Consider the following 21,007-nt stretch of genomic DNA (forward strand, 5'->3'; position numbering starts at 1 on the left):
TGCTAAGGTAAATACATACCCACTTGTGGACTTTGATTCCGTAAAATCAGCAATCCATTTAGCATCATTGTACCCCTATAGTAAAGCTGGATATCTGTCATAATGAACACCAAAATCTGAAGTATATATTTCAGATACCTCAAAACTCTAATAAGAGCTTCCCAATGCTCAGAGCTGGGATTAATAGTGTATCTGCTAAATCTGCCTACCGCGCGCGTAAGAAATATCTGATATAGTACACAGTTCATAAGATACATGAGACTGCCTATTACTCTAGAATATTTTAAAGGAGATACACCATGTCCAATATTCTTTCTCAAGTGTTTACTAGAATCATATGGTGTTTTGGTAGGTATACATTCAACTTGATTAAACTTTCTAAGCACATTCTCCACATAATGAGATTGGGTCAATGTAATACCATCTAATTTATTAATGATTTTTATACCAAGAATAACATCAACACCCAAATCTTTCATGTCAAAGTGTTTTTCTAAGAAAAGCTTAGTCTTATTGACTACTTCTAAGCTGGTTCCGATGATTAACATATCATCCACATATAGATAAATAATAACACCAGTTTGTTTATCAAACTTGCAATATATGCATTTATCTACCTCATTAATATTATAACCATTAGAAGTCATCACATAATCAAATTTTTCATGCCACTGTTTGGGAGCTTGTTTTAGACCATAAAGAGATTTCTTTAGTCTACAAACTTTTTGCTCTAGGCCTTTGATCACAAAGCCTTCAGGCTGATCCATATAAATCTCCTCTTCTAAGTCACCATTTAAGAATGTTGTTTTAACATCTATTTGGTGAATTATAAGATTATGTAAAGAAACAAAGGCAATTAACATTCTAATAGAAGTTATTCTCGTCACAGGAGAGTAGGTGTCAAAAACATCAACTCCTACTCTTTGTTTATAGCCTTTAGCTACAAGCCTTGCTTTAAACTTATCTATGGATCTATCAACCTTAAGTTTCTTTCTGAACAACCATTTCTTACCAATTGTTTTACAACCAGGAGGTAGGGTCACTAACTCCCAAGTGTGATTAGTCATAATGGAATCATACTCACTATGAATGGCCTCTCTCCAAAATATAGCATCAGGTGAGGACATAGCCTCAGAAACAATCTAAAGGTCATCATTTACTAAATAAGTAAGGAAATCAGGTCCAAAGGAGGTTTCCAGTTCTGGGTCTTTTACTCCTTCTAAGTTCAGTTTCATCTCCTAACGAAGAATCCTCTATAACTTTAGGAACAGGTGGTCTAGTAGAGCATGAAGCTCTTTCAAACCTCTCAAGAAAAGGGAACTTGTCTTCGAAAAAGACTGCATCCCTAGATTCAATAATGGTATTATCATCAATAAATTGATTTTTAGATTTAAAAACTAAAAACCTATAAGCACTGCTGTGTTGAGCACAACCAATAAAAACACAGTCAACTGTTTTAGGGCCAAGTTTGGTCCTTTTGGGTGTTGGAATAGACACCTTAGCCAAGCACCCCCACACTTTCAAGTATTTATAAGGTGCCTTCTTTTTCCACATCTCATATGGAGTTTTGTCTGTGTTTTTAAAAAGTATCTTATTAAGGATATAAGATTATGAGAGTAACGCCTCCCCCCACAGGTTCTTAGGTGCTCCTGAGACATTGATCATTTTTTTTTTTTGCACTCAAGTAAGGTAATTTTATTAGTGAAAAAGAGAGAATGATACAGAGAAAGGGAAAACCTTTTACATCATTCAGTCACATTTAGGTAAACCTAAAATAAGTTCTATACGAACATTCAAGAGATTTCACAAAGTCAGGCCTAGTACAACTCCAGAGGATTGCATCTTTAGCCAATTGTGAACCTTTTTTAGCTGCTGCGTCAGCTGCAAAGTTCACTTCTCTGTAAGTATGCGTGATACGCACCTCTTGAAGTTGTTTGTATGCCCTTCTCCATCTTTGTCTCCATTGCCAAGGACCTTGATTCCCATTGAAAGCAAGAACAGTAGCACTAGAATCTGATTCAATCCATATCTTCAGCCATCCTTGACGCACTGCAGTTTCCACAACAAGTACTATCGCAAAACCTGATACATTAATCATTGAATTGACCATATCTTTGAGAGTCCTATTTTTCCTTTATGCTATCCCATTAGACTGGAAAGCATAAGGGGCAGTAGTCTCATGTATGATACCATTAGTAAAAGGTCCAGAATATTTACCTCCCCTGTCAGATCTGAGTATCTTAATTTTCCTTTCTAGCTGGTTCTCAACCTCAGTTTTGAAAGATATAAATTTAGATAGACTTTCATCCTTACTTTTCATAAGATAAACATAGCAAAAATGTGAAGCATCATCAATAAAAGTAACAAAATATTTATTGCCACCACGTGTAACATTGCCATGAAAGTCACACAAATCAGTATGAATCAATGCTAACAATTCAGAAGTTCTATCTACCTTTTTAAAAGGTTTTCTAGCATATTTTGATTCTACACATACTTCATATTTCTTGTTATCTAAAGTAATAAACTTAGGTATACTACCAATATGCATTAACTTTTTAATAGATGCATTATTAACATGCCCAACACAAATCACAAGAGTCAACAATATAAGCAGAAATAGAAGCTTTATTAATCTCAGATTCAATTATATTCAGCTTAAACAAACCATCATCAAGATAACCCTTTACAAAAGATCCCCCTTAGTCAGGACAAACTTGTCCGACTCAAATACAAGTTAAAAACCCTTCCTACTCAACATGGAACCAGACACTAAGTTTTTCCTGATATCAAGAACATGCATCACATCTTTCAGTGTAAAAATATATCCTAGAAGTGAACTTCAGAACAACAGTCCCTTTCCCAGCAACTCTGGAAGCATAGGAATTCCCCATGAACAGACTCTCATCGTCTCCACCAACAGTATAGGTGGAGAAAGCACTTGTTTGGTAGCTCCAGTGTCTACCCACTAGTCTGTCATATTGCTAACCAGGTTAACCTCAGTAACAACAGCAGAGAAGTTGCCATCCTGAACCACATTGGCATGTGCCTTATCCTTATTTTTATTTCCATCATGTGGAAGTTTCTTGTGCTTACAGTCACCTGCAGTATGACCACGAGTACCACACACATAACAGTAAATATCAGGATTATATGGCTTTTTCTTGAATTGAGGCTGGGACTGTTTGTTCTTGTTCCAAAAGGGTTTCTTTTTATTGGTCTGGGTATTAGGGGATTTGTTCTTAGAAGAAGTAGCATTACCAGGCTTTCCAGTAACAAGGTTAGCCTTAGACTTCAGTTCAGAAGTCTTTTCTTTTGTTTCAGAAATACGGTTATTTTCCTCAATGCGAAGATTCATAATGAGGTCTTCCATGGTCATATCTTTTTTCTTGTATTTCAGGCTATTCTTATATTCCTTCCATGAAGAAGGGAGTTTTTCAATAATAGCTGCAACCTGAAACCCCTTACAGATATTGTAACCCTCTTGCATAATTTCATGAATGATAATATGCAATTCCTCAACTTGAGAAACCACAGGTTTGTTATCTTCCATCTTAAACTCTAGGAACTTAGCTACTAAAAATTTCTTAGAGCCAACATCCTCAGTTGCATATTTCTTATCTAAATCATCCCACAATAATTTAGCAGAAGCACATATAGCATAAACATCATACAACTCCGGAGTTAAACAATCAAGCATATAATTACGGCATAAGTAATCTTTCTTATCCCATTTTTCAAGTCTATCAGAGCGTGTAGGCTCATGTTCATTTTCAGCAGAAATCGATCTACTTTCAGTAGTCCATTCAACAAGTTTCAAGGTAGTCAAATAAAACTTCATTTTCATCTGCCAACGCTTAAAATTCTTTCCATCGAAAATTTCAGGCTTGATATACAACTTTCTATGCTTTTCCATCGATTAGTAACGAAGTAAAAGAGTAAATAAGATTTCACCTTCAGATTGTTAGAAAACTATTACTGTGTTACCTGATGTCCAACAGCAGTAATAAATAAGAACCAATATAATAAAACAGTTGCAACGAACTGTCGAGGCTTGTGAAAACACAATGCCCTAAAGGTGAAATTACCGCCGGTATGAACACTGACGGCCTCTGACACACACCTCCTAGGATACAACGACTAAGGATCCGCAAGACAGCACTCAAGTAGATTCTAAGAACTCTCAGACGAACTCCAGTATAAGTAAAACCATAGTTTATGTAAAATAGATAGAAGTAAAAGGACGGAGTTAGAAAGTTAAAGTTTCTTGTGTTGTTCGACTGATCTTATAGAAGAAGATAAGACGATAAAGTGATAAACGCTCTAGATCCGCTTATCACGTAGTGTGAAAGAGGAGATCGTGTGTGGAGTCGTGGAGAAGAAAACGTGGTTTGACTATATCTAATGTAAAGTAAGAAAAATTCCTAAAACCAAAGCCCAAAACCTGTTTTCCAAAAACAAGTTCATACATATTAAAAACAAGAAATAAGCCAAAAGGCCTAATTTCGAATTTTAATCATAGTCTAGGACAGCTGGGTTTGAAAACCATTGATTGATAAGGACATTTTTTGGCTTATAACTACTAGAAAAACCAGATTTCACGTTTTAATTATTAATAAGGACGAACTTGGCTTTTTTAGTTTTTACTATTTCCAATTTTATCCATCTATGTTTGGTATGCACTGACGTTTGTGCATACTTCGCATACCAAGAAGTGGTATGCACTGCACTTGTGCATACAATTTTCTTTGTGATGTCTGGTATGCACTGACGTCTGTGCATACCTCACATACCAAGAGGTAGTATGCACTGACACTTGTGCATACCATTTTCTTTGTGATGTTTGATATGCACTGACGTTTGTGCATACCTCGCATACCAAGAAGTAGAATGCACTCCCGACACTTGTGCATAACATTTTCTTTATGATGTTTGGTATGCATTGACGTTTGTGCATACCTAAGGTAGCATACTAAGGTGGTATGCACCGACACCTATGCATACCAGGATACTATTGTCTTTTTCGGACAAAAATCAACTGTTGTCCTTGAGAGTGTTTTTGAAATGTGGGTGGGTTTTTTGGTTCATTATTTTGGAATTTTGTCCTTTTTAGTTTTGTCCTCCAAAAAAACTAAGTAAGGTTTTTATAACAGTTATACCCTCCACAGTTCAGAGACAGGTTATACCACAACACGCACTATGTTTGTGGATTTACATTCTATACTCAATGTTTCAGGAAAAACTAAAGCAGGACAATTCCTAATGATCTTATTCTCAGAGACTTCGCATTTTTCATAGCACATACATTAAATGTATATTAGAAAATTGAACCAGTACTTAGAAAGAAATTACAACTCCAGGGAATTTACCCATTCACTCGAAACTCGAAAGTAAACAGAAGATGTGCAAAAGCCAAAGTGCTATGAGTTATGAGTCTTGGGCTTGAGGTGTATAATCACACTGCCAAACTGCTTACTTCAAATGTTCAACTCTTCTTGTCCACAGCTTTCAAGAGAAAAAGCACTTGGAGGAAGTAGTAGGATGCACCTCCTATTGTAGCATATTGCAACTTTTCATTTCCTTCAACTGAAGGAAAATGTTCATCTTCTGCCCTGTTGAACCCTCCTGCTAACCAACCAAGGTTCTTATAACCTCCTTCATATAGTCTAGAAATAGCCGTCAAAGACCTGAAATGAATAAGAATTGCAGCGGCAATACATTATTTAATCTCTCATCAGTTTGATACCAAATATGCTTCCCTTAATATGCCGAGTTCTATTTCATACCATAGTACAAAATATCAGGATATGGATATTTATCGATATTCAATTTTTGGATATGTATCGTGGATATATCCCCCTTTTTGGGGATATTTGACATTGTTTCACATGCAAATATCGTAGATATATCCAAAATATCGATAAATATCGTGGATATTGTAGATATTTCTTGATATATCATGATACATTATTTATATTTATTTAAAATATAATGGTAAATATTAAATAAAATTATTATATACACAAAATATCGCAAAATATCTCCAAATATCGCAAAATATCCCTATATATCACAAATATCGCCGATAATTACAGTCGTATATATCTCTGAACATATCGTGATATTTATATATCTTTCTCTGAAATCTAGATAGATATCCCCAAATATCGCGATATATCGAGATATTTTGTACTATGTTTCATACTACTTTATTTGGTTCATTACATTACTTAGGAGCTCATTTTTCTGTCCTGTTAGTATCATTTCATATTTATTTGTGTAAACTGTGAACAACAATTTAAAGTAAGCGAGACCATTGTTTGTTTAATTAATGTACATTTTTCAGAACTATAGATGTGCAAGTTTTATCACCATTACACATAATACAAATATGAGCCATTGCCGAGAATTCAGTAGAGATTCTTACCTCAATCCTTCTCCACAGGCTACAAGAAGCTTCACTTCCTTATCTGAAACTAACTTCTCAACTTGTAGAAGAAAATCAGGATTGAAAGTTGTGAATTTTTGTCCAGTCCATAATCCAATGTACCCAAAATGCACCCACTTTTTCAGTAAAGTAATGGGACCATTATCGTCGTCCTTCACAAACAGAGGAACATGTAAGGATCCCGATACAAACGCCTTCTCCCTCTCCCAAACAGGTCGAATATCTAGTAATGTGAATTCTTCATTGTTAATGACTGATAAAGCATCCTTTGCAAATACAGACCTGACTGTTCCAGATTGTACAAGCTCCTTAGCACTAAGGGAGACTGCATTGATACATAAACTAGGCCTACGGGGATTAGTGGAATGCTGTAGTTTAGAAATCTTCTCATATTTCAGTCTGAAATGAGAAGTATTAAGTTGGTCTAGACGAATTGCCATATCTCTTATCCAAAAATGACGGAGTGTCCTTATATCCTTGGTTCTTTACTACCACACACTTGGTCATCAACTCATGAGCCTTATATATAGGGAATCTATTAAGTTCATCATGGTTTCAACTTATAGATAAAATCTGCTCATCTTATCGTGCTATTGAATCATTAACCAAGGAAGGTTAACTGTAAAAAATGGGTGCAACGAGCACACTGTTATACTAGTGGGGAGTGTTCTAAATGGCTCAAACATTCTCTCGCTCCCCACGTGTACAAGTCCACACAACATTATTTTCCTTTTTTTTTTTTCACTCATTCGATATATACCTTTTTACAGCCAACAGTTACATTAGTGAACAATTTCATCAATCTTACCAGGAAAAAAAAACGAAAATCAAGTTATAGGAGGGACAGTCTTCAGCACTATAAATAAATTACATGCCTGTGTACCCTTCAAAATATAATCTACAAGTACAACAATCCCTTCTGAACAAGAGAACAAATTCCACCCACAACACTAACGAAAATTCACAAGCTTACAAACAAATTATAGTTGAACAACTTCAAAAAATTTAAAACTTATTACTGATGGATGAATTGACCTCATCAAAAAGCGTTTTAACTTTTGAAAATTTTGTTAACAGCACCTGAAGTAGTGATAATTTACACTGGCCCACAGGGTTGGACAGCGGCATTCCCTACACATTTTTCAGGTGCCCAAAGAACAATAGAACTTCTATGCATCGATCTTCAATCCTATGTCCAAAAAGAAGAAGGGATTCCATGTTTTTGAAACCACTCGGGCATATGAAACTTTTCATGGAGCACGGGCCTTACATCTTTATGCAGTGATAGTTGTTTGAGCAGAGGAAGTAGGACTTCCGAGAGCTGAAATGCACAGGAACAGGAGAAGCATGGATCATGAATTAGTTGGCAATCATGCAGTTTTGAAGCATTGGTGTAAAAGTTATTTGGCATAGTCCAGGGTTCAAAATGTTGTAGCTCATAATACCTGATCATCGTAAGGCTGTCCTGCGGAAAATGGGACACATGGTATTCCGTTCAGTGGTTGCAATAAGAAACTGAATGGGTTATTATCAACGATAACAGTTCGGCAGAGATTCTTTGACAGCGAAGAGAGATCCTTCACATGCTCCCGATACTGCCTGTGATGTATACACCAGCAAGTTTTATCAAACACTAAAAGAAGGTACAAACCTTTGAGCTCAAGCAGTCAAATACCAGAGATTCTAAATTTTCACCAATTTTATAATCACAAAGCGATCACAACAACCGAGAACATTATTCTCATACTGCCTTGAAAGGAGAAAGAAGCATCACAGTACCGAGAAAAGGTTTGAGGAATGACAAAATAAATTCCACTTGAATAAGCCTCAACAGAAATCATAGATACCATCACTAAAGTATACAGTACAAACCCTAAAAGCACTAAAGTTTAATTTTGTGATTTGATTCATACATGTGTCAGGAACCGGAACATCTGAATACCTTGATATCCATATAAAAAAATGCATTTGCTGAGAACTATTTTTAATCTTATTTCAGCATAGAGTAAATTTCATTAGCTACAGGACAAATAAAGTGGGACAAAGCATCGCAGATAAAACAACAGCATCCCCAAACATAACAACACGGTGCAACCCGAGAACCAGGACAAGAAAGACAAATATTCAATCCTCAATTAAGCCCCCAAAAACATTTCAAATACCCAACCTCAAAATATGACAGCCTCCAACCAAAACACAAACGGGGTGTCAATCAACCCCTCCCACAAATTCGACCAAAACAAACAAAATTCCTTTATAAGACACTAGAATAACTGGACTGCAATAAGAATCTCCAGCAAGTGCACCATGACGTATTCCAACCTGGAGGAGCAAAAGACATCCACCAGAACAAGAGACAGCTTGCAATTATGTAATGAGTGGTTCCTTTATCAACCAGATTGGCATGCAAGAAGTTGGCAGAAATCCTTGATCCAAAAGTAAGTTTATCAAGGCCCGTATCTAATGTTACCCTCAAGGACACAAGTAACTTGGTTGAAATTTAGTTAATGCAACACATACCATGGCTCATGACTTCATATGCCATCTCGGGTATGTTATAAAGGCAAACAAGCATGCAGGCGAATGAAGTTATGCTAAATTTGGGTACAACTGAGAAGATAGTCAGATACTTATTCCATGACCTATTTTACCAACTATATCGAGCCACCTAGGTACGTATGGTTACAATTCTCTTCTTCCAAAGTCTTCTTCTTTATGGATGTCCAATTTTATCCATATCTTGATCAGACCTATGATTTGATCAAATATTGATTAAACAAATTTGGCACACATGCAAGAAGATGTGAGCACACCCGCCCACACGCACAGACACACATACACATAATATATGGGAGAGATTTCTCTTTAGTAGGTGGCACTCTCTTACTTTAGTCCGTGATGTCGCCCCCCAGTAGGCACTCTCTTCACCCCAGAGTGCCATCTCAACACTTTCATAGACATATTATACTGCAGATCTGAATTATGAGTTAGGAGTTAGGACTGCTTCATGGTTTTCCCAATTTCACAACAAACATGCTTTGTTCTTTCCCAAATATTTAAAAAATAATAATAATATTTCAATAGCTAGATAGATTACACCTATCTGAAATTTCTCCACAGTATACAGTCCTCAATGTTTCAGACACTCCTACCGTTTCTCCAGAAACTGGGCAACATCTGCCTATTTTTCCAATCATAATAGAAGTTTTTATGAACACCTGAAAATCCTCTGTTAACAGTAAATGCTACCACTGCTTGACTAAAATAATTAGCTCTATTTAAGTATGAGTAAAAGCATATTTGACCTGCATTACTGGCCATTAAAAAGGCATAGGAAATATTATGGTAATTTTATTCATAGCAAATCCATAATACATGGAGAAGTCCAGGGATCAGAGGATTCACAACCTAGCATGCGAGAGAAGAAAGGTACGCAAAGAGATGGCGTATAGTCCTCTGCATGGATACTAAGACATCCCAGTTCCCACTAGGTTGCCCCCCTAACCTAATTATCATTTTCATTCACTCTTGCTTCCTTAGAAATTCACAAAGGTAAACGAGATACCCAATCCCAAAAAATGCCAATGAAACACAAAAATTATCCCGTCAGAACTTATGGTGTATACTATTGTTTCTATAGTACTACATTAATGTTTAATATTTTAAAGTTGGCTATTGCTCATAGAGGGTCAGAATCATTCAGTATGAAACCAAGCAGAAACACAACTATAATAGCCGAATAACTCAATATGCTAAATGAACGCCACTGCAAAGATACCCATAGATACCTAATGGAGTTTCATCCCCACATTCTCATTCTACTTCGAAATACTTCCTTGTTTCTATTTGGTAATCATAACAAATACCATAACTAAGTATAATTTCCTTAAATATTATTACGACAATAACCTATGACATATTAGATATCTTATTGCATTGAATGTACATCTCAGATAGGATTAAGAGGTATCCACATTTCCTTTCCATAATAATGTCATAATAGAACTCTTTTTTTTAATAAGGACTGTTGCCCATTAAAATTTGACTTTTGGCGTTTCAGATTTCTCTTGAATAGTTGGGGTTTGGACACCTGGGCTTTGAGGTCCGCTCACCATTTTACTCTACTAGTTATTCTTGACACGTCTTTCCTCTCTCTGTTTTTCCTTCTTACGCATTTAGTGGAGCATATGACAGCCACAAGTTTTCTTCAGCGAAGGCTAAAAGACTGTTGCACCAAATGACCACCAAAATCTTAGTCTATTTGACTGTTCACCAGGTACGCTTTGGCATATGGAGTAAGATGGGACAAAGGGTTTCCACGTGGGCCGTGCCAATCTGTTTGACACTTCGCTCCACCAAGACACATTTTCATTTTACTATTTTAGTCACTCATTTTCAGGAATCTACATTCTGTACCGAAATGACTATCCAAAACACACACGTGTTGAGTCCATAGGCTTGACCCTTTTTAAAATGATCAATGTCTCAAACCAAAAGTGTGATCCATAAAACAGGTGGAAGGTTCAAATGGATCTCCAGTGGCTACTTCATGAATGGTCTACTGCCTACACAAAGCATCTGGTCTGTTGCATTCTCTGTCCTCTTTAAGGGAATATTAAGGCGATTTGAAAGTTACATCAGTTTCTTGAGAAGAAAAAAGGAACACAACTGAGTTTAAAAATCAATGATCAATCAAATCACAAGCAAGAATGTGCACCAAGTCACCTGATTGTCTATGAACAACAGCAACAAGAAAAAAGAAAATAAACGTGTACTGTCAACAAATGCATATTTTAAAATGACAGCTGAAATGAAATCTGTCATTCAAGCAGGTTACAGTGGGAAGGGGGAAGGGGAAAAAGAACTCTTACGTGCTGGTAGTTGAAGGCCTATAAAGACGAAGGCTAAATCGATTCCCATCATCTATTATGTCAACTAGTGGTCTAGCATAACCTGTAGGACACCTAAAGACAATAAATCAAACGAATTAAAGAAAATGCTATAGAGAAAAGTTCATAAGAATACTGAACAAAAACGCAAACCTTCAAGACCAGCAGTGAAGAGCACAAGATCTGCAAATTCACTCGTCTCTTTTAAAAAATTTCTCAAACCTGGACGTTCAAACACTGTGACATGATTCACCTTAGGCTTTCCGTCATACTCCTTCAATTATATATAAATAATCTTTTAAGTGGGATTTCATTCTGAAAACACGTTATTAACAAGTAAACTAGATCAGAAAGTACAAAAGGCAAACCTTGTCTGAAGATACGCATTCCAGCTCGAACCAACTAAGTCCTGCCTCTGTAGCTTGACTGCGAAGAATGACGGGCAAGCTAGATGTCTCGTAAGCACATACTAGAGTCTCATCTAAGTCCAGAACGAGCTGCAGGGCAAGGAGCACTCATAAGTATCTATACACTTAAAAAATTGAGTAGCTGTGAAGAACAAGGTGAACAAAAAAAAAATGTATTACATGCAATGAGCTCATTTAGACAGAGACAAAAACTACATGCAATACAGCAAACAAGTGGGCTCATTTTTTTCTTATAATGAAAATAACTTCATTACTAAATTGCATCTTCTGGAAAAGGTTGAGGGTAACAAAGTGAGGTCTTCTAGCAGTAACACACTACAATACTGAGCCTAACAGTTAACGCATCGTGAAAATCAAAGTCTGTTACTAAGGGATGGCTAGCTGAGTATGTGCCTACTACATTTAAAAAGAGACAACATTCAACTAATGAAAATCTGTCCACTTATTCCACTACATTGAGCAGTAGACAAGGAGATCTTTTAGTACTTTCCTAGCAAAAAACTTTCATTTAGCGCATTTCCCCCTTGGAAAACATCAATGCTACAAACCAACTTCCGTGTTTTCGTATATTCGTTCTCACAAGTTTGCATCTCAATTTTCATACCTTCCTTTCCTACTTTGCATCAAGCATTGCAATTAGTTTCCATCTAAGCTTCAGTTACTTAACATCTATACTAAACGAACTCAATCCAAAACAAATCTTTGTCGTTAAACTCAATTCATCCAACAGCCCACCAACTGTTGCATAACTACTTAACCGTAGTCCATACGTAAACCTAAACCCAAGCGACGACAGTTGCCCCAACACATAAGAAGCAAATATTTTATGAGGTCTAAACATTTTAGCAACTGTATGAAACAACAATGACTGTCTGATTCCAATACAATATAAAACTTGTATAGGTCTACTTACACTAAAACTTTCCTCACCCCAATCCTTAATTCCATAAAATGAATCCCATCAAAACATAGTAAAAATGAAAAATCAAACACATGCCCAATTCTTAAAACAGCTGAAATAAACAATTACCGTAAGTTTGTCCAAGCATTGTTGATCATCATCATCATCATTATTATTTCCAGTAACATGTAAAGAAGTAGTAATAATAGTATCACAAACAACAGTAGTATTATTATTATCAGAAGAAGGGGAATCAGTAAGGGGTATTTCAACAACAGGTAAAGGCTTAAAAGCATGTGAAGAAGAAGAAGAAGAAGAAGTGAGTAAAGGGTATCTAAAACCAATAAAGGATAAAACTTGTGCAATTGAAGGAGCACCCTTGACGATCTGAAGAAAAATTTGATAAAAAAAAGCAAGCCATGTCATTAAAACTTTCCAAAGTGTTGTTTTTGGTGGGTACACTTCTGACTGGTGAGTCAACTCAGCCATGGTTTGTTTGTTAACTCAGTTTAGAACAAATAACAAAGGAGAGAGAAGAGCTTAATAACGTTAATGAGCTGTTTGTTGTCTGTTTGTTTGTAAGTACTTTTGTTTTTCTTAGGTGGGTGGGGTCTACAGATTCTTTTTTTTTAGTTTATTAGTTTAGAGAGAAATCAAGATTCTATTATTTCTTGTGGGTCCCATTTATTTTGTAATGGCTAATTAGAGTTAAGAATTTATTATTACAGTTTTTCATTTCCGAGTTACGTGCATGAATTTGATTGATTGGTTGGCGACTTTGATGCAACTTCAATCTATGAATCTAACATTTTGTTCGAATATTTGACTTGTGAGGTATCATAGAAGAGTTTAGTTTTCAAAAAACATGTAGCATAACAGTTGAGCCATGTGATTTTTAATTGCCATCAAACGTGTTCTTCAGGGTGGGAAAATTCCAGCCTAAAAACTGAGTTTTCCATGGATATATAATCAAACAAGTACTACAGCTTTTTCCAACATAAACTACCATTTTGATACTTCAAATTCTATGAATGGACAAATTAATGCTTTGTATACATCTATAGTAGATTTTTATCTAATAAATTTGTTAATATTCATGAACAAACCTTGCAAATCACAATTATGGATGCCTTTCCCTTTCTTCCTTCCTATGTATACACATATAATATATACGCAAGTCAACAAATGATTTAAGTTATAGGATCATATAGGAGCCGTATATCTACTAATATTGTGCCGACACAATCCTGTGCCCCGTGCAACAAGAAATTCCACAACACGTCCCATTGTCACAGATTACAAGTACTCTGGTTTTCCAATTTGTCTTCATAAACTCTTATGAGCTAGCATTAATGATGCTAATCTGAAGGACCGCACTAGTCCTACTTCTCACGTCACCTGACCCCACGCAAATCGACGGTGAGATAACATTCCACACCGTCTAAACCATACATCACTCAAACACCATAACAAAACAAAAAGCCCAAGCCCAAAACGTTCAGCCAAGTCTGAAAAACTAGTATCAAGAAGAAGAAGAAGGAAGAAGAAGAAAGAAAATATATAGAGGAGAGAGGAGGAATGGGAGTAGATTATTACAAAATATTAGGAGTAGACAGAAACGCAAAAGACGATGACTTGAAAAAAGCCTATCGTAAACTCGCTATGAAATGGCATCCAGATAAAAACCCTAACAACAAAAAAGAAGCCGAAGCTAAATTCAAACAAATCTCCGAAGCCTATGACGTAAGCGATAACAAAAACAAAAATTAATATTTCACTTTAATTTCATATTAATTTCTAACACTTTTATTATATTATATTATATATTAAACAGGTTTTGAGTGACGGGCAAAAAAGAGCAGTGTATGATCAGTATGGAGAAGAAGGATTAAAAGGAGTACCACCACCTGGTACTGGGTATTCGGGTACACCCGATGGGTATTCGGCTGGTGGTGGTGGGGGGTCGTCGTTTCGGTTTAACCCGAGAAACCCGGATGATATTTTTTCCGAGTTTTTCGGGTTTGCTAGTCCGTCGTTTAGTGGAATGGGAATGGGAGGAGGTGGTGGTGGTATGGGTGGTTCTTCGGGTTTTCCTAGGGGTATATTTTCTGGTGTTGGTGCTGAGGAAATATTGGCACAGATGAGAGGTGGGGGTGGGGAAGCGTCGTCGGGGAATGTAATGAGAAAAGCGGCTCCTATTGAAAGGAATTTACCTTGTAGTTTGGAGGATTTGTATAAAGGGACTACTAGAAAGATGAAGATTTCCAGGGATGTACTCGATTCCAGTGGGTATGTTACATGTTTAAATTTATCAACTTTGCATTTAATGGTTTTATTGTGTATATACATGAGTTTAATGATTTTTTAGCTTGAGTTAGAAGATTGATGCATATAGTATGTTGACTAAGATCACTACTTTAACTGGGAATGTGGAGCACTTCAATTGAGGAAATGTCTTTTTTTAGAGTCGTTATAATTGTTTCTTATGAAGTTGCTTTTGTTTTGTATGAACTTGTTATAATTGTTACACTTGATTGGCGAATCTAGTTAAAGTTGTTAGGTTTTTTGCATTTATGAAAGCTAAATATTGCACATGCGTTAAAAAAAGTTAGATACTTGAATCTGAATTTTGTTGTAATAGATACACCCAAATGTAGAAACAATCAAACTGATGGAATTGGAATATTGACTTATTGACAATTAGAGTGGATGATTGGCTAGAATGAAAGACATTTTTAGAAGCCTTGAGATATTGGAATTGTATGGAGATGGAAGACTCTGCTTAGCTAATCAAAAAGTCAATTTGTCTTAATGCCCTAATGTTAAGTCCAATGGCTCTTTATCCCCCTAAAAGTGGAGGCCAAAGTGGAGGTTTTCACTCTCTATCTGTAATTTACTCTCTATATATAGGGAGTATTATTGAAATACAGAGTACGTTCCGCGCCACTTCAAGTGGAGTGGTATGACTCACTTTTCTATTCCGTGCCAGTTCAAGTGGAGTGGTATGACTTACTTTATTTTTTCTTTCTTTATTTGCATTCTGAGCCAGATGAAGTGGAGTGGTTTTTTGAGGTTTTCATTCCATACCTGTAAAACCATTGGACCCATTTTCCTTATCTATATCTGTAAAACACTGTTAAATTGAGGAATAAGGATAAAGAGTCCAAAACCATTGGACTCAGCCTAATAGTTGATGACCCTTGAAAAACGACAAAATTTGGCTTTGTTAATGGTCTTTTCTACTGGGCTAATGAGTGGCTAGATGTGGATGGGATTTTCATATATTTGTTTCTTAGTTGAGGACAAGCATCAAACTGGTATGGGAAATTGTATCTACTTAGTCTTTTACTACTTCTTTCATGAATTTGAGGTTCTCATAAATGTCCGGAATGGTACTTAATCACAAAGTAAAGGATCTCCAATAGCTTTTGAATGGAAGCTAAATTTTTGTAAAGGTCTGTAGCCTTACCTACCTTGGGTAAGGGTGCATGCCATTCATAAGATATGCTAAGGCCTCTAGACACTTGAGTTGCAAGGAAAGGCTTTTCGTTAGCTGAGACAAGGTTCAATGCAACAAACGATGATAGATACTTTTTAAGGTTCCAAATAGTAGCATATAGGCACCAAGACACCCTAAAATATATCAATATACATACGGATCAGATATGTACATATATATAAATGGCGTAAGCAGCGGTACGACATAAAGGGGCACCCATTCAAGCCTTGTCTTCTTGTGGGTCAATAAATTAGAATTTGTTGAAGTGTTGGTTAAATGGTATGTTATCCCAGCAATTTATTGTGTGAAGATATTTGTGAAATGATAGTTGAGCTTTGGTAGTTGTGAGCAGTTAAACAATATCAATGGTCTCACCACCTTGTTAATAGTTATGTGAGAGCAATGTGACATAGGTCGGAAGAGGTGTGTGTCGACACCTATTTGAGTACTTAAACACAAATACAGAACCAGTTCTTGATCCCTTGTGTCAAAGAGTTTGAACTTTGGTGTTCCCTCCGTGTTGTTTCGTTTTACTGTTTCCTCATAACCTTTCTTGGAAAAAATTGATATTGATGTGATAGGCGTATTTGCATTAGGTATTCTCTGGTGGTGGCTCAAAACTCATAGAACTCGGTCAGCACACTATCTTGCAGAAGTAAAATAAATTCTGAATTTCAGGTGGCCCAGACTGGTTCCACAACATAGTGGATATAAATAATAAAGAAAATACTGAGAACAATATTAATGTAAAAAGACTACAAAATTGGGTGGTCCCTGATGTATGATCATGGAGATTTCGTTTGTGGTTTTTCTGCTGTTAGGATCTCCTCCACCACGACCTTCACCCCTACCTTAGTCATGGTGAGAAACTCGAGTGTTTTTCACCTTATAAAAAAGATCTATCTTGGTGGGTTTTGGATGAGAAAAGTGTTGAACTATTCAGAAACACTGAAGAAGAGATGTAGCTTTTGCTCAATATCTTGGTGGGTTTATAATATATGCAACTTGGCTATGTACTCTTAGGCCATGTGTGAGCAGCGCAGCTCACACATATCTACAAGGTAGATACAAGGTAGATACTGCAATGCTTAAGAATCTTCGTTTTTAGATTTTAGGTAGCAATTATTGATTTTACTCATTATGTTTGGAGTTGACACGCCTTGTTTTCCAAAGTCAACACATTTCCGTAACCATGAAAATTATTCAACTAGGAAATTAAAACTACTAATTTAAGGCAAATTCATTTTGCAATTAAAGAAAATAATTCTACTTACTGTCCTAATGGGGCTGCATGGATATTGGAGCCGTTAACGATCTTGACGATATCTGGGATGTCTGCAGCACAAGTACCTATTATCCACCACAGTAGAACTAACGTACTAATAAAGTATTCCTGTCTTGCTGCATTAGTAAACTACTGAGTGTGTAGCATGTAACTAATTCTGTTAAAAAACTTAAATTATAAAAGTATTTTATGTTAAAGAGGTTTCAGAAAGCTGTAACAGTGTAAGTAACTGTGAGAAAAGGGGAGTACAAGAAAAAATAGCTTGAAATACATTTACATGTAATTTTTGCTTTTAATGATCAGGTCTGCATGAACACGAGTGATTATGGAGAAAATCTTTACTATTGCTGTGGATTATAGAAATATTTATATATTATACCAATTCCGAACCCAAAAGATCTCGTCAATATCAAATGCTACTTGAAATGGCGACCGGGTATTATCTTATTGTATAATGCTCAAACTATATTGAGTTGAATATAAGTTAGTCTTGAAAAGGTCAGCTGAGCATGCATGAATTTGCAAAATTGCAAAGCGATTGTGATTCAACCAATAATAATAGACCAAGTATGTCATTACTAATTACATAAGTGTTAATATAACGGTTTTGATTATATTTATATATTAATCTATGGATAAGAAAAAGGAAAAGTTTATAAGTACTATTAACTATCAGCAGTTGCCTTTGCCTTGGATTCAGTAGTTCCCGCTATAACTAAAAATAGCATTAGATAGTGGAATAAATTTACTTCAAATTTCATAGTCAGTGTGCATCTGCTACTCATGTGCATCCATCACACATGAGCGTGCCTCTTACCCAAGTTACATGTGAATCCTTAGGAGTTCTGCCTAATTTATTTGGACCTGGAAATTTCAATCTCCTAATTTTCTAGATTGACCTCTAGCTGGATCATTATTAATAGAACATTGTTGTAAATTCAACTCTTTTGTCATTTTTAGCAATTTAAATTAGTTTTCTTACAGACCAGGAAATCTCAATCTTTTAATTTTTCATATCGACCACTTGCTGGATCATTATTAAGTAGAACTTTGCTGTAATTATTTGTTGTAAAATCAATAAATTATTTTTTCTTACACATTTACCATAAATCCTTATTTTGGTATAAAACTGTATAAGTCTAAGTAACATGGACACTTCATATTCCTTAAAAGGTCCATGTCAGACACGGACATGTTGTGCATATGAATTTTAAACTAGGGTTTCTTTAATATCGTAAAAGACTACAAAAATATTCTATAAACATAGTTACAACTTTATGTATTCTACTTTATAGTTTTTTATTTGTAAGGAGACTCTTGTAAGGTCTTGAGCCTAATAATTAGTTGTGTAACTAAAGAAAGTAATATTTTCTTTATGATCTGTGTCCGCAGATCCTACTTCATATAGTCATATGGCCATATAGGTTGCTGTGTCGGACACTCAGTATCCGTGTTGGACACCGACATATGTATCCATGTCAGTGTGACTTAGGTACAAGTTGGTCATTGGAAAAAATTCTTATTCTCGTACTAATTTGTTGCTAGGCAGTCTGGTTAAACTCGTAGTCATATAATCTGGATCCATAGGTTAAATACTTAAATTTGATTTTGAAAATGGATGAATAAGGCCCAAGTATTCGAATTTTTATCTGTAGTATGCCATCCATAAATTTAGGCTTAGTGGTTATGACGGACACATAATGGATAGTGGAAGGAATGTCTGATTCAAGTTTGTATCTATACTGCTCTGATCCAGTTATAGTTTTGTCACTTCCTGTCTTTCTATTTAGTTCGATTTCTTTGTTTGGTATGCGTTGCGTAGACTTCCCTTTCTGATGAGATTAGCTAGATCCATTTCCAAATCATAAACGTGGATGCTGAAGCAATTCAAACTGGCTAATGTGTTGCATACAGTTTAAGGTGGATTAGAAACCCTGTAATGGATTGTTGTAGCAAATCAATGGATGCAAAAGTTTTGATTTATATTACACATTATTCTTTCATCAAAAGATTATTGGCTTTGAAGAAGCTGTTTTGCATTACTGCCCTACTCATTCATTCTCTTCTTCTGTCTTTTTAATTTTATTATTATTTTTTTGAGAAGATTGGGGGAGGCAGCTGGAAGGCTGAGAGCCTGAGAAGGCTGCATTTTACAAATTTAAATGGAACTCCGTTGTGTCTTACATTAAAAGCTTGAATTCTTTGTTTGATGATATTAATTGTAATGAATCTACTATTCTACTGCTAATATATACTAATAAAAACATCTACTAGTAAAAAAATAAAGAAGATATGTCTGTATGTGATGATATTGATCGATAACTTCCCAAAAATTTTGATCTAATTGTGTGCTCTGCTTTGCATTTATAGGAGACCTACACCAGTAGAGGAAATCCTGACAATAGAGATCAGACCAGGCTGGAAAAAGGGAACCAAAATCACTTTCCCAGAGAAGGGCAATGAACAGCGAGGTGTGATATCGTCAGACCTAGTCTTCATCATTGACGAGAAACCTCATGGTATCTTCAAAAGGGATGGCAATGATCTCATAGTCATGCAGAAGATATCCCTTGTGGAAGCTCTGACTGGTTACACAGCACAGTTAACGACTCTGGATGGACGAAGTTTGACCATCACCGTCAATTCGATTATTAATCCCAGCTATGAAGAAATTGTAAGGGGGGAGGGAATGCCAATCCCAAAAGAGCCTTCCAAGAGAGGAAACTTGAGAATCAAATTTAACATCAAATTCCCCAGCAGGCTTACGTCAGAGCAAAAAACAGGTATCAAAAGGCTGTTGTCATGAATGATAGTGGTAATCTTCATCTCTCATTTGTGTAAGTTTGCGTTGTTCCTCTGTAGTGGCTTCTTAGTACTATGCTTTGGGTTCTGGATTTCATGGTAGGGGTCATTTGTTTATTTAATAGAATATGGTCATTTCATTTTTTTTTTTTTTTTCATATCCATATTTACAATCTTCTTTTGAACGCCACGTATTTTTGGTCCACTCACTTGTGAAGAGCTGAGACTTGTGATTGGAAGGTTGGTCATTAAGGCCTCTTGTACGCTTCAGTGCAAGTTCATACAATTTAAAATCCAAATGATTCTGAGTTATCATTTACCTGGCAAAAGGTTGTCAGTGTACTATAGAGTACTTAGTGAACGAAGTCCGGCTCTTTATTCAGTGACTTTAGCTATCGTTTTGCACTATTGAAGTTTGATATTGGAGAACATTTTTTGTCAATCATGGTCCCCAATAGTTTCTGATGTAAACCTTAGTTACGAAAAACTAGGATGTTTGTTGGTTAGAGTTCATCTAGGAACGTATTTGAACATAGGGTGCAGTGATCGGGATTGCCTCAAGGAGTGGTCTGATTTTTATGGGCTTATAATTTGTATTTAGGGTTGTAAAGACTAAAGAGTATGGAAGCGTATGGGTTGGGCTTGAAGTGATAACCAAACCCTGTCAGGTTTAAAACTAGTCTTGCCGGAATAAGTTTTTATAGTTGAATTGTACGCATGTACTTTACATGTTTCTTTTTCCTGGTTTTGGCATC

The 21,007-nt window shown here is 35.9% G+C and overlaps 4 protein-coding genes across 4 annotated transcripts; 1 reads left to right on the top strand and 3 right to left on the bottom strand.

Moving 5' to 3' along the window:
• Positions 1–2,968: 2,968 nt before the first annotated feature.
• On the bottom strand, positions 2,969–3,916 carry LOC147483253 (uncharacterized). Its single transcript, XM_086579517.1, has one exon. The coding sequence runs from the start codon at positions 3,914–3,916 to the stop codon at positions 2,969–2,971; it is 948 nt and encodes a 315-aa protein (XP_086435643.1).
• A 1,319-nt stretch (positions 3,917–5,235) lies between these two features.
• LOC147483254 (Rhodanese/Cell cycle control phosphatase superfamily protein) lies at positions 5,236–6,963 on the bottom strand. Its single transcript, XM_086577065.1, has 2 exons — positions 6,428–6,963; positions 5,236–5,687 (listed from the first exon to the last, which is right to left on the bottom strand). The coding sequence occupies exons 1-2, from the start codon at positions 6,886–6,888 to the stop codon at positions 5,486–5,488; spliced, it is 663 nt and encodes a 220-aa protein (XP_086433191.1). The 5' UTR covers positions 6,889–6,963; the 3' UTR covers positions 5,236–5,485.
• A 267-nt stretch (positions 6,964–7,230) lies between these two features.
• Positions 7,231–13,273, bottom strand: LOC147483255 (uncharacterized). Its single transcript, XM_086577064.1, has 6 exons — positions 12,796–13,273; positions 11,706–11,834; positions 11,491–11,611; positions 11,320–11,401; positions 7,894–8,047; positions 7,231–7,769 (listed from the first exon to the last, which is right to left on the bottom strand). Exons 1-6 carry the CDS (start codon positions 13,153–13,155, stop codon positions 7,638–7,640), a joined length of 978 nt encoding a protein of 325 aa, XP_086433190.1. The 5' UTR covers positions 13,156–13,273; the 3' UTR covers positions 7,231–7,637.
• A 642-nt stretch (positions 13,274–13,915) lies between these two features.
• Positions 13,916–20,405, top strand: LOC147483256 (uncharacterized). The gene is made up of 3 exons (XM_086576556.1): positions 13,916–14,409; positions 14,501–14,955; positions 19,821–20,405. The coding sequence occupies exons 1-3, from the start codon at positions 14,245–14,247 to the stop codon at positions 20,254–20,256; spliced, it is 1,056 nt and encodes a 351-aa protein (XP_086432682.1). The 5' UTR covers positions 13,916–14,244; the 3' UTR covers positions 20,257–20,405.
• Positions 20,406–21,007: the final 602 nt, after the last annotated feature.

The sequence above is a fragment of the Coptis chinensis genome, chromosome 8 (genome assembly GCF_015680905.1).
Source record: "Coptis chinensis isolate HL-2020 chromosome 8, ASM1568090v1, whole genome shotgun sequence".
Lineage (NCBI taxonomy): Eukaryota > Viridiplantae > Streptophyta > Magnoliopsida > Ranunculales > Ranunculaceae > Coptis > Coptis chinensis.